The sequence below is a fragment of the Sceloporus undulatus genome, chromosome 1 (assembly GCF_019175285.1).
Source record: "Sceloporus undulatus isolate JIND9_A2432 ecotype Alabama chromosome 1, SceUnd_v1.1, whole genome shotgun sequence".
NCBI classification, from domain to species: Eukaryota; Metazoa; Chordata; class Lepidosauria; order Squamata; family Phrynosomatidae; genus Sceloporus; species Sceloporus undulatus.
In genome coordinates this window covers 237,296,484-237,311,347 of record NC_056522.1, presented here as the reverse complement: position 1 = coordinate 237,311,347, position 14,864 = coordinate 237,296,484, and the positions used below count along the sequence as shown (strand labels likewise).

General features: G+C 40.2%; 1 protein-coding gene across 1 annotated transcript in view; it reads right to left on the bottom strand.

Moving 5' to 3' along the window:
- SNX4 (sorting nexin 4) overlaps positions 1-14,864 on the bottom strand; it is a 47,066-nt gene that overhangs the window by 17,999 nt on the left and 14,203 nt on the right. The window contains exons 6-8 of the mRNA XM_042473006.1: positions 14,543-14,598; positions 4,409-4,481; positions 2,842-2,903 (exon numbers count right to left, since the gene is read on the bottom strand). Of these exons, the coding sequence (XP_042328940.1) occupies positions 2,842-2,903; positions 4,409-4,481; positions 14,543-14,598 (191 nt within the window). The remainder of the gene's footprint in view (positions 1-2,841; positions 2,904-4,408; positions 4,482-14,542; positions 14,599-14,864) is intronic.

The window sequence follows — 14,864 nt, the reverse complement described above, 5'->3', positions numbered from 1 at the left end:
TATTGTTACCAAGTTTGGATTTAATAAAATTTTGGGTACATGTGGTCTGTGCTACGACCCCTGACTGACTCCATAGAAGACCTGCCATTAACCTAAAAGCAGAGAGACCACGTAGGCAGCTCACCCTGCAAAGGCAGAGCCCTAGAAAGAAAGCTAAAATTGGAATTTTCCATAGGAAGTTTGGGAGTCGCCAAACCAGAATCGCCTCTGCTGCCCAAGTAAGACAACAGACTTGGCTTCTCACTTAATGGGCCAGTGATCAGCTTAACAACTTAGTAATCAAGTTGGATGCCCTTCCAAATTGTGTCCAGACCTGAGCGCATTGTGCAACCCATTGCTTGCTCTTGGCTTAACAAAGCCCAGGCAATCAACACCTTTGTCTAGCAGATCCCCATAGCCTTGAGATATGTTTCACACTATATAAACCTTGAGTTTTCGGACCCTCCTTGGGCTTTTTGAGCATTGAGCTTTGCTGAAATCAACTGAGCTAAACTGAGCTTGCACTGTCACCAGGTTGCAAATTGGTTCACACCAATTTGAACTCTTCTCTTAAGCCTCGGCCCTCTTTCCCCACTCCTGCAGCCGTGATTCACTGTCCATCCAAGCTTCATCAGGACTTCCCAGAGAAGACTTCTAAGGTAGTATATCCCTAGTGGTGCCTCTCTTTTTCAAACCTATCTCCCGAACTCACCCCTCCCCTGCTGTAGCATTGAATGCGTATGTGTGTGTGTATGTTCCCCTTTTGCTGTGTGATTTTGCTTGTGCTATAATAAACAATACCCTTTTAATTGCACCTAATTGGTATCAGCGCCTCTTTCTCTTGGGGTGTGATGGTGACCTCTGGCATACACCACTGAGACACGATTCCAGCACGTGGTGTTGTAAGGGCCACCTCTTGGCAATATTTGAGCTAATTAAATTTCCCCTAATTCGATCCTTCCTAACATTATGACAAATACAGTACAACACAAATGAAGACTCAGCAAATGCAAATGGGAAACCACTCAGAGTCAGGGGCTTTCCCAGCAGATAATGATCACCAATTAGCAGACACTAATCCTCTTTTGCGTTAGCCTCCCAGCCTGAGGCCTGCCATCAGTACAGAACAATATACATGAAAATCACTCCTGCATTCCCAGGCTCACACAGTATATACAGTGTGTCCACATCATACGTGGACGCACCATACACGGCTTTCAGCATACGCTGAAAGCTGCTAGGGAACCCACAGGAGCACACGGGGCAGCACGTCCCATTAAGAATAGTGGGGTGCGCACCCATGGGGGCACGTGCACCGCTGCGCCGCCACGCCATGCAAGAGTCCCATTATTTTCAATGGGCCTCAAGCACAGGCTTTTTTTTATGCAGGGGGGGGGTCCGGAATGGCTCTCCATGTAAAAAAGGGTGCACTGTATATACCCAACTTTTTCCAGGCAAGCATTCTCTGAAGATCCCAGATACAGATGCTGGTGAAACGTTAGGAAGACAATCTTCTAGAACATGGTAACATAGCCCAAAAAACTCACAAAAAACTATGGATGCTGGCCATGAAAGCCTTCGACTTCACAATATAACATACAGTCGAAGTGTTTCACACCAGTCTCCTCCTCCTTCCTTCTACATTGTTTCCCTGATAGCTGGAAGCAACAGGGACTGAGAAAATCAAGTAGGTTCTGCTGTGTTGGTACTTCAAGGGCAGACTGAAGAACAATTCTTAACCTTTTGCAGCCACAGATATTTTTTTTTTCATCTTGTGGCTATGCCTCATGCCCAAAGTGCACTGTGTACTCTGTTTGGAAATAGCAAGCTGTTCTGTGAAACCCCACATAGGGCGTTCCAGATGATTTCCAGCAGCATTTACTGACAGTAAAATAAAACACACAATTTAAGGGCCAAACTGAGTATGATAGTAATGCAATTCCAAGTGTTTCAAGTGGAAATAACAGGCGCAGGAAAAGCTGTAAGATCTCAGCACATAGAGGGGATGGGGTGTTTAAAACCTCTATCTCCTTCAACACACAACTAACCACTATCCCAAGCCACAATGGAAACTTCTCTTTCAGAGAGAGCAGATGTGAAAGGACCTTTGGTATAATGTGCAGGGTGTGGAAGTCCCTAGTCCAGAGTGGCTACCTGGCCGCACACTTTCATCTCTTCAACTTGCAGGCTGCATTCTTGCTTCCCAGGAACACCTCCACCACAAGAGAGAGACCAATATGGCTTCATCTATCCATCAATGCAGTTCTAGTTGGTGCAGGACCTGCTTCCCTTATTCCTTTCCCATTCCTTTTTCATTTTATATCATGCCTATGACAGATTTTTTTCTGTACAGTGCTAGAAAATTTTAGGTGCTGCAGAAGAGAATAACAAAAATTGCTGCCAGCTGAAAACTTATTTGGATTTATTTTCTCCTCAGTTGTTTCTGATCTGCTGCTCTTCTGTGTTTTACATTTGTTTCATACTCTGTCTATGGAATTATTAAACTGCTGACTACAGTCACTTGGATTATTCATGTGATTCAAAAAGGTGGAAGAAGAGCCCTCCCTCTATCCACCATCTTGAGGGAGAGGAAGGCAAGCCATCTCCAACAGGCCTCCGAGGGAGAGCAGATATACTGGACTTTCCCCCTTCCCTACTGTCATTCCCTTCTCCTTTTGTGTCTTGTCTTTTTTAGATTGTAAACCTAAGGGCAGGGAAATGTCTAATTAACAAACTGTAAGCCGCTCTGATAGCCTTGGTTGAAGAGCAGGGTGTAAATAAATAATAATAATTATTGTTAAGTATTAACATTTTAATAAAAATCTGAGGATGATAGATTTAAAACCTGTTTTCATCTCTTACCTGAAAACTCTCCCATAATTCCCATGGACTTTGTAAACACCATACAGTCGATCTGCCACTCTCTAGAATAATGACAAGCCACTATTAATTTTCTAGACATATTTTTGAAGTACAGGTTTTAAAGAAAATCCAAAACTATCTGTCTGTCAGAGTGCCAATCCAGAAAAGTGAAGGAAGATAGACTTGAATTATAAAACAGTAGGAGGTAAAAGGTCACAACTGTTCTCCCAGTGAGAATTTTCTCTGAAACAATAAAATGCTTACTTGAACCAAAGATTTCCTCCTCATTGCTCCAATTCACATCTTGATCTACAGAACATATACTTTTATATTATAACGTAAAATTTTAAAAGCTTATTATATTACAACGTAAGATTTTAAAGGCTTCTTATTAGATTTTTTTTTAGCATGGGCCAAAACAGACTGCAGAAATAATCCATCTTCAGACTACTTTAACTGCCCTGACTCAATGCTAGAGAATTCTGGGATCTGTAGTTTTGTGAGGCATTGAGCCTTCCCTGTTAAGAGAGCTCTGGTGCCACAAAAAAACTACAGTTCCCGAAATTCCCTAGCACTGAGTTGGGGCAGTTAGAATGGTCTCAAGAGGGATTATTTCTGCAGTCTGTTTTGGCCACATAATCCATGCTCTTAAAACCTGAGCGGTAGATCTGAGGTAGATTTTCTCTACAAAGAGTTGCCAACTAGTCTGTAAGGTATCTGGTCTGAAGGTTTCGTTTTTTCTAACTAGACTGGTAATTCTAATTTTTTAAAAATAGATGTAGCACAGGAGTCTCAGTTTCAAGAATTTTAGAGAGTACAGTCATATTAACTACCTTTTAGCTCTGTGATATATAACTCAAAGACAAATACAGACAACATTTAGAGCAGATAAAGTCAGAAATTTTGTATCTAAAATTTTCAATCTATATTATCAGCTTCGACTATTAAACCCAGGGGTATCTTTAAAGCAGAAAAACAATTCTTTACATCTCACAGTACATAAAACAGGGGTTTATCATGACTGCACACAATCCTGTCCTCAGACCCACAATAAGGAGACTAAAAAGAGAAAGAAGCATGGATAGATGAGCTCATAGCATAGGCTGAAGTTCTTCTGGTTGAAATCCAAGAAAAACAAAGAGCATATGTTTTGACCATTGATATCACAGTGCAAATTAATGTAATAGGTGAGACAGAGCGTTCCCACAAGACCACTAATTGCAGGAGAAGAGGGCCGGATTAATGAACACAAGGAGAGGTTAAAGGCACCTCCCTAACCACCATCCCATTCCCAAGGAAATGCATCTCCCATTTTGGGTGCCACTAATTTATGCTATGATTCCATCTCCCTTTCTTAAACTGCTCCTTTCAGAATTCCACTCACAAACATGTGGCTGCCTTTCACATCTGTCACTCTCGTTTCATATAGTTCATTACACAAATCAAGACTGTGTTTTTAAGAAAACAAATCAACACTTCCAAAACACAACACTGCAGTCAGTTCATTTTCAGTCAACAATGCTGACTTAAGAGTACACTCATCAAATTCAAAAGAGAACACACTTACAGCTCTGACTCTCAGAAGGTGTGATATGACAGACTGCAACTCATCACTGTAGTGTTTAAGTTCTGTAAATCTCCTGAGAATATAAAAACAGATAGTAACATCATTAGCAGTCAGGGATGCAATTTCCTGAAATTCCATGACAAGGCAGAATGAAAAAACTTAACAGCACTAAGTCTGGGACAGTATATTTAAACAGAATTATCTCTGCTTCCCAAAGTAGCAACCACAGGATAAAATAACTATTTAACAGAGTAGTGTAGTAGCCTATAGAATTGGAACTGCCTGAGCACAACCAATCTGGCATTGCATTAGTCCATCTTTACCATGACAACTCATCCAGCAATAACATTCTGAAGTGAAATTGGGTACCTTCATTCAGTTAACAAGTGTACATTTCAAGGGCGTCTCACAACATCTCTGTGACCATATTCAAGAAAAACAAAATATACTGCCATATCCTACTTTTATCACAAAACTGAGCCTCTACATTTATAATATAACTCTACCGTTGACATCTGATCATCATATTCATTTGCAAAGATGTAGCACAACCAAAAAATGCCTTGCAGTCTGATGTTTCAGAATGAAAATGGTATGCATGATAAGAACACACATTTTGTAATTTGTGTTTAAACCTGTATTTGAAACACACACTTGTTTTTGAGATGGTCATTGATGAGCAAAGCTCTCTAAGAACTGCTCTTCTATAGTTTTCTACCATCTCCATGTACAGTCACTCCCCACATAGAAAGCAGCTCACTAGTATCAGGATGCACCCCATGGGACACAAGGGTGCATAATGGCACACCAGTGCAATCTTGTGTGCCATGGGGTCCACTGGTGCAAGGGCCCACCTCATAGCCAACCAGCACCATCTGCAAAGAAAGAGCCATCGTCCACATAGACCTGTGGTGCACTCCCTGAAAATCCAGGAGGGCAATAACTCCTCCTTTTTCCAGCTGCAAAACTACAGCTGGATGGTATTTAGAAGATGCTTGGCCCCTTCCCACTGGCCACAGGGGTGCACCCCACCATTGTGCTACCAGAGACAGCCTCATAGAACACAGAGGCCAGGCAGAAATATATGGGAGAGTTACATCCAACAGAATTTTAGCCAGTGTATGTAAGAAATATAGCTTAGTTGAACAGTATAGGACTGCTGAATGAAGCACAAATCAAAATGAAACTACACATAACAAAATAAAGGTACACATGTACACACTCAGTAGAGAGGTATGCGCTCATTAAGGTGGCTCAGCTAGCATTAATATCTTCAGAAAATCTCTCATACAGGAAGAAACGATGACTGTCATATACTAACCCTGATGTCTGTCCCAGTTATTCTACATGGTGTCCCCAATATGTGCTTCAGGTTTTTGCTGTTTTAATAAAGTAAGTACATAAAATACAGTAACTCCTCAAACTCTGTGCTATTCTTTGCATATGCACAGTTTATATGGATTACAGTGCAACAGAATAAATATTTGTACATAAACAACCTGGAGGAATACTTAGTTGCTGGTAGGATTGACTGGGTAAGGCTCATGACTCCTATATCATATGATACACCAGAGGTGTCAGTGAACTGTAAAACTCCTAGCAAATTGCATCCAGAAGGGGCTGCAGTCAAGTTTCAAATCAGATCAATCCTTCTCATGTGTAAAGCCACTGTTGGGAAGGGACTCCAGCCTGTCCATTACAAATGAAGTTATAGCTCTTTTACTGTATACATGCAGATCAGTTTGTAAAGAAGAAATACAGTGTGTCATGTCAAGCAGCTGGATAAAGCCCCTTCCAATCAGTGGTTCTGGTTGCAAAAAGGAACTTGACATTCATTCACTTTACAGATTTATATGTCGCTTTTCAATATGACTATTTTCAAAGTACTTTATAACACAAAAAAATAATAATGCAAGCATATTTTAAAAAAACAGCAAAAAGGGGATTGGAAACAGTCCCAGGGTGAGTTAAAAGCCAAGAAAAATAAACAAATAATTTATTGGTGCAAAAAAAAAAAGTTAACAAAGTGAACATTATGCAAGACCTGCTAAAATTTACTCTGGATTTCCAAACTTTGATTTATGTGGAAACGTGACACTACACCCAGGGAGGCCTTCTCCCCAATCAAGGTCAGCCTTATTTCAGATGGAGGACATACCTGGAAGAAAGTTTCCAGAAACCTGATCTACGTATACAGGTAGGCCATGCGCCACAAGGTGCTCTATCAGGTCCCTAACTATGGGCCTGGACAGACTGTCACTTTGTGCTGGCCTGGGCCCAAACTAGGGCTGCAGTAGGGTGGAGCATTCACACGCTCCCAAACCCTACTGTGTGCTGTGGACGCCATCTTGGCGCACCCCCGTTTACACCAGGCGCACCACATGACATCCGCCATGTGCAGCACCCAAATGGTGCAGCGCATAAGGGGCGTCATAATACCGTGTCATGGCAGTTATGGCATCCATTCTGCAGCGCAAAAGGAATCCTATTTTTGAGGCTTCTTTTTGAGCCATGCAAAGGGCGTGGCATGTTTCTGCCAATCTGTCTAGCCCCTATGTAAGATTTGTGAAAAGTTAGCACCAGCACTAGAAATTATGTTCAGAAATGGATCAAGATCCAGCACAGTTATTCAAGCACTAACACGATCCATTCCCAGCTATGGTGACTCATGACTCATTTTTTAACAAGTAACAGTCTCAAAATGCAGCCCTATAGAAAGCATTGCCTAATCTCTATGTGACCAAAGTATGGACACAACCATGATCAGGTTCTCTATTCAGGAGGGGCCAATGCTAACACATGAAACCAACCACTGGAGGGTTCTCTGTGGCATTATTACAACATAGATCCCAGTGATAAAGCTGAATCTATATTATAGGTTCACCTTAAGGTTGCCATAATCGGAAACGACCTAAAGTTACACAACAATGACGAACATTTCAAGATTTTTGGACCCCCATCAGCCCTGGTGACTGACCATGCTTGGTTGTGGCCAACATAGTCCAACAACATTTGAAGCACCACATGTTTACTATCCCTACTTTAGGAACAGCATTGTTACATAGAAAACAGATCACACTTCACTTTCTTTCTTTCTTTTAAATCATGAACCACCCAGCAACACTACTGTCTGTCTTGCTGAGATTAACTTTCAGTTTATTGGTTTTCAGCAAGTCCAAAACTCATTCCAAACACTGAGGCAAAGCTGAAAGGAATTAGGTGTTATCTAGACACAGACAACTGACTCACTCCAAATCCATCTGCCCAGCACGCCACACAAATGTGCAAAATGAGACAGAAAAATGGAACCTTACAGCTAAAATGTAATGGAATCAAGCAGAAATCTACAGTACCACCTTTTAGAACTGACCCCCTAAAAGTAGATAGGGGGCCACTGAAGCAATGTCCTCAACATTAGCATTGAAGCCATGACTAACAACATAAAACATTATCAGGTCAAATAGAATGAGTAATCTATCCAGATCTCTTAGTAGTTCAAAGAAGGGAAAACTACAGGTATGTTGTATATATGAAGACAAAATGATTGAGGCCCATTACAGACAGGCTAGAAAGTATGCGTGGAGGGCGTACTAGGGTTAGAAAGGGGCGGAGCAGGAAGGAGCTCCGTTTCGGAGCTCCTTCCTGGTTTGGTCCGCTGGGCGCAGCCTTCACACGGCTGCGCCCAGCGGACCAAAGGAGAAAGGGGCCAAGCAGCCCCTTTCTCCTCCTCCCCGCCACCGCAGGGTGTCCTTGAGGCTTGAAGCCCCAGGGACACCCCTTTTCAGGCTGCGGGGAAGGGGCCTTTTGCCGCTCTGGACGCTGAGGCCCCAATACAGCAGGGAAAGGGGCGGGTGCAGCCCACCCCAAACAGGCAGTTTGTAACCTGCCAGAATGAAGTAAGATGAGTAAGATAATTTGGTAAAGAATAAATGAGAATGGAAAGTAGATTGGTTTCCAATAAGTGGCAGTGTTATAGAAAGTCAAGAACAACTGGTTGATATCAAATCAGTATTTGATGGGGAGGAAGGTTAAGAGTGAATGTGAAAGAAGGTTAGAAGTAAGTAGAGAAGAAGGTGAGAGTAAGTGAGATAGGGACAGATGAAGTACAAAAGGAAAAGAAGGAAAGAAAAAGGAGGCAGCTAAGAGTAGCCATGGAGTGAGGAAAATAGAGGGTAGGAAGGAAAAAGTGGAGTTTGAGAAGAGGTGGGGAGGTTTAAGGTAGATTGGATGATAAGGATGGGAGTGTGAGTGAAGGTAAGATAAGGTTATATGAGAGAGAGATTGGAAGTGTAACATGTTAGATCAGAAGTGTAATAGGTTCGTGGTATTAAAATTTGAGGGATCATCAATATTAATATGGATATACCCATATTTTCCAGCGTATAAGACGACTGGACGTATAAGACGACACCCAACTTTTTCAGTTAAAATATAGAGTTTGGGATATACTCGCCATATAAGACTACCCCTATTCCAACACACACCAAATAAAAATTTAAAAAACATCAGATTTAATAATACTGTAATAATAAAATTTTATTTATATCCTGCCCCTCTGAGAACAATCGATTTGAATTGATTTCAAGATTTGATTTCAATATGGTAATTTTAATTCAAATGCTTATGACATGCAGGTACTTAGCAGGAAAACCTGTTGTATACAAAGCCTACTTGGATTGGTCAGTTCTCCCTACCTGCCCAGCCCTCCCTGTCTCCAAGACTATCAGAGCGGTAGCACAAACACGGCTCTTTTTTCCATACCCCAGGCATCTTGGACACCTGCAACTTGATCCGTCCTTCACTCACACCTTCCCGGTGAGGCACTCCCTCATCTCGTCATCGGGATCGCGTTAAGTCACTTCTTTCCACAAATCCTGATGAGTGGATTTTCTTCTACTGTACTTGTACAGCTCCACCCTTGCTGCTTTCATACAGTCACCACATATGGGGATGTGGCCGTGGCCGTTTTGAGCCCCCCCCCCATATGCGGTGACTGCAGATTCTCCAGTTCAGCTCAGAGGTTTCAGCACTCGCCCTATAAAGACAACACCCGGGTATAAGACGACCCCTGACTTTTGAGAAGATTTTCCTGGGTTAAAAAGTAGTCTTATATGCCAGAAAATACAGTATTATAACATGAGTTTGCTAGGAAATGAGTGGAATATTGTGTAATGATTCCTATACATACATTGGTTTTAATGTGTTGGTATGTATTTGAATAGTGTTTTTATATGTCAAGTATTTCATAATTTTTTTAAAAAAAAAGGATGAGTGATATACTATTCCCTGTCTTTCTCTACCAGCATGTCTTCTACTGAGGTGATGACTAGCAGTTTCCGTAACGCTATGAACTTTGTGACCCAACAATAGTGACCACCAATATTATCAGGTCCAAAACCAGCCTGAAATTAATCCAGTTCAAATTAATTCAATAGTTCCTGGAGTTGAACAGGCATCGCTCTCTCAAGTGTCTTGATTAGGAAAGAGAAATGGTCACTCTCTGCATCCAAAGAAAGCCTTTAAAAATTAAAGGAACTACCTCACAGGTGCCACTTCCCAAACAGCTGTGTTGTCTCTCTCTCAGAGAGACACTTGCTAGTTTCTGGATCCAGCTGGTCAGCTGCCAAATCCCTCATGCTAAATGAGCAACAGGTTAAGTAAACAAGTAACAGTATGAAACTCACTTGCAAGTGATTTTTATACTTTGTGTATGTGAACTACACATACACAAAAAGGGAAGCTCAGTAACATACTGGGACAAGGAAAGAGAAAGTGGAAAGAAGTCAGCCAGCATCCACACAGTCTCAGCTAAACAGGAATATTCAATATATTATAGAACCTGAAATTCTCTTGTCTTTTTAGCTATATTCTGAAGATAATTCTCATTAAAGGGGGGGGGGGGGAATCAAATTCCTCTCCAAGAAATACTGAATATGGATAATTTTTGAAGTAAGCAGCAATTATAAGCAAAATATCTGAAATGCAATTAGTATGGACGCAGCTAATGTTTTCCAAAGATACCTTTAATAATAATAATAATAATAATAATAATAATTAAAAGAAGAGGGTGAAAATAAACAGTGTCTGGCAGAAGACAGAGAGGGAGCCTCAAAATAAGATGCATTTTCACTCCCACCTATACACAGCTATGCATGAGGTTTTGTCAAGTTGGATCCAAATCCCCTGAAGATTCAGGCTCAAGTGCATGGCCTTGATTGTGCCCTTGACAACAGTGGGTTTGTCACTTTCTTTACTCTTACCCACTCACAGAAGAGTCCTCTGTTAAGTCTCAGCTGTGACCCCCTCCTTATGAAAACAGATGATTGCCTTTTGAAAATTTTGAAAAAATTGTCACAATTGTCCTTTTTATTTAACGCTCACTCTCTCTCTATTTAAGGCTATAGAGCTACAGCAGGGGAGAACAGATCTGTGTGAACAACTTTACAAATGTTATCCAATATATGTTTCCCTGTTCAAAGTGCCAAACTGCAAGCTTACTGAACTAGGTTTTCAGATATATTGGGGGGGGAGGGAATCCCTGTAAGTTTGTAGTGAAAAGGTTTTCAAAGTAGCACCCCTGCTCTAAAACTGCAGCATATGTCTTCTCACTGAACAAATAATTCTCACTGAAAATAACCCTGTACGAGTTTATATATTAGAAAAATAACACAAATTCTGCCCTCAGATGGTGTTTGCTGACTTTGGGCTTCTGCCAGTATTTGCAATAAGGGAAAAGACTAACTACAGTTCAATTTCCCCTTCTTACAGCAGTAGGAACAAATAGGTCTTAAAATGTAGTTAAAGGTATGGGTAAAAGTGGCCCTGGGAATGGAATGGTATTAGCAAGCTTCCTTTATCAGCATATGTTTCAGCCAACATAAGCAGAAGCCCTAATTGTATCAAGTATACTGTTTTTATGTTTTGCATGCTGTCTTTAAAAATATTAAGAGATGGGGGAGGGAAGCTTTGAGTTTGGGAAATTTTGTAATTATGAAGGGCAAAACAAATTTTATTCAAAATATCATCCAGATGTTTATTTTTCACCTACATACTACAACACTTTTTATTGTCTCTCTAAAATAAAGCCATTTTCTAGGATAGGAAAAGCTTAATACCAACTATAAAATCATCTGTAAAGTTGTAGTTTTTAATGCTGAGATTAGCAATGTAATTCAAGCTGCTAGGTTTTTTTGCTTTCAATGTTATGTGTGTTGTTTTTAAAAAGAAAAAAAAACCCCAAAATTATTACCCTTTTTTCCAATTGGTGAAAAGATAAAAATATTATCAAAATTTCTGAACACTTCTCAAAATCTATTTCCCCTGCAAATGAAATGCAGAAGAAAATATCAGCCATAATGAGCCACTAAACCTTGCAGCAGCAGAAGAACTTTGGCATATTCAAATGCATTAGTGACACAACATTTTACCTATGAAGTCAGATGACTATGTCATCTCCACAGAAATGAGAAATTTCCAAAAGCAACCATTTATACAAAGACAGACAGACAGAGGAAACTTTACAGAGTATACATGTCTACTCAGATGTAGGTCCTACATCTGCAAAATTCACAGCACAAACACACAGGCAGAAGACTCAAATATTTTATCCAGAAAATAACAGGGTTAAAATAAACCAATCCCAGGAGTTTGTTCATTTTGTCTCTTATTATTCCTGGTAGTGATAAGAAATATTCTGGTATAAGACAAACCATGGATCTCAAAAAACAAAAGAAAAATAAAAAAGAACAAAAAACAGAAAGAACAGGAACAAAACTTGGGGTTTTCTGGTCTTTTTAACCCCTAGAAAGCATCCTCATATGATTTTCATGGAGAACAACAGGCTACCCCACCACCCCAAGAAAGAGATGTGTAGTACCTCCTGCTGCTGTGTGGACTTGCTGCTTGCTACCTGCATGCTCCAACTCCCCTGGTGAACTGCTGGCCTCAGACTACTTCCTGTCAGGCCCCAGGTACCCAGCCAGGAACACCTGTTTCCCTTGCAAAGGGGATAAAGGCTGGGTGCCTGCTGTGGTGGGCCTGCCGCTGGCGGGTCCACCACCAAAGGGGGATGACAGCAAAGGGTGGGTGCCGCTTTGGGGGAGCCATTTCAGAGGGAACAAGGACAAGAGCCAGTTCATTTGGCTGGTAGGGGAGGATATATTTTAATATATTTTAATGTAATTAATTTAACCGTATTTTGATTAATTTAACTGTATTTAGTTAAGGTAATGGGATGAATTTTTAGTTGTGTATTTGTTATGTAATTGTTTATGCATTTTTAAAAAACTGCCTTGATCTGTTGGAAAGGCGGCATATAATTATTTATTATTATTATTATTATTATTATTATTATTATTATTAGTTTCAACTCATTCACCAAAAAGAAAAAAAAACAAAAAAACAGCCCAGCAGCTGAAGCTGAGACTACTGACCACATTTACCTCATTATTTATTCACCACTAGCTTCTGTGAAGACCAAGACATTTACTTTTGCTATGGGCCCAAGCGAGGTATTGTGGTTTGAACACTGTATTATTATGACTCTGGAGATCAAAGCTCAAATCCCCACTCAATAACTGGGTTGACCTTGGACCAGTCACATTCTCTCAGCCTTAAGGGGAATTCCCCTCTGAACAAATTTTTCCAAGAAAACTCCTGTGACAGGGGTGCCTTAGGGTCACCATAAATCAAAACAACTTGGAAGACATACAATAATGAGGCATATGGCTTTACAAGTATTAGTAGAGGAAAGCACATCTTCTAGACCACATCAAAGGAACATGTATTCCTATTTCTCCTAGAGGCCAGCCACAATGCCTGCTGAAAGTCCACAATTAAGATATGAGAAGGGATAGCTCTCACTTGTTTTTGTTTCCCAGAATGGGTATTCAGAAGCATGGTGTCATTGGAAGTAGCATACAGCCACAATGAATAGCACAATAGCACAATGACAGAAAACCTACCTAGAGGAAGTGATGAAGCCAAAGGAAAGAAATGAGGCCTAAACATATAGAAACATACAACTGTGATGCAATATATTTTCTATGCAAAGAACAATCAGCTCTTGGAGGCAAATACTGTTTAGACAAGTAAAGGGAATAAGGATCAACATCTAACATGCTATGGGTTATTTAAAATCATGGGTATCTATTGTACAATGGGACCCTAATATCTGCTGAGGTTTGGTTCCAGGATACCAAAAATCCATGGATGTTCAAGTCCCATGAAATACTATGGCATAGGGAAATGTTGTCTTTTATAGAAAATAGCAAAACCAAGGTTTGCTTTCTATAATTTATATCTTTTTTGAGTATTTCCAAGATATGGATGCTTAAATCTATGGGTAAAGAATCCATGGATATGAAGGACCAACTGTAACTCACAATTATGTACTGTGACCAAGCAGCAACCCTTACTAGGTGTATGGAGAACGTTTACAGAAAGCATACAAAAGAACAGTTACTGAATCGAACATGCATTTTGTTCTACATTGTTTCCAAGAGTGGTCTTTCAAATTCTGGAAAATTCCTTAGCACAGAGGCCACAGACTTTCTCACTTTTATTTTAAAAATATATTTCACAATCAAGAAACAATTCATTGGTCACAGACATTCCATATTACCTGACCTTGTTAAACAGCAATATTAAGCTCTCTCTACAAGGATTGTCAATCCACCAGTTTTACTAGCATTCTTAGGCCGTACTTTCCTGGGAGCTAGGCTCTATTAGGTAGGTGCTTACATCTACCTAAATAAACATATATACCATTGTATTGTCAATGTATCAAGTGATTTAAACATTTAAATTTTTATTTTGCGCAGTCCCTCTGGGTTACAGGTGACAGTGTTGCTATATTATGAAATGACTACTGAGGATGAGACATACAGTGTAAGTTACTAAAGGTAGCAGTGTGCCTACATCTGATGTTAAGAACAAAATCCAACATATTCAGTGGACCACAATTTATATTAAAAGAGAAAAAAAGTTTAGTATGTTGATAACTACAGCATAGGAGGGGCTTTTAATCCCATATTTTCAAGATCAGTTTGTGTTTGGGATAAATAGGAATCTAAAATGTGCACCAAATTTCAGTTTGATTCTAACATTTGATAAAGAAAAAGAAACCACACTTACTTGTCTGGGTTTTTCACTCTGAATGTTGCATTAAGAGCTTTTAACCTAGAATCTGCCTGGCAGAGGAAGAACATATATGCACAAGATTAAATTACAAGTTAACTAGGAATGCTCAACTTTATCATAATTTTCAAGGCATCTGTAGACATTAAATAAGCCCTGTACTGAAGTGTGTGCACACACACAGATTTTGTGAAGCTATTTTATATGGGAGATTATCACACCTAGAAATCCCGCCGGGACAGATGCAGGATTTAAAAGTCAAAAATGAGTGTTATAACACTTATCCATTCCCAGGCTGTATGCAACCCATACCCATCCT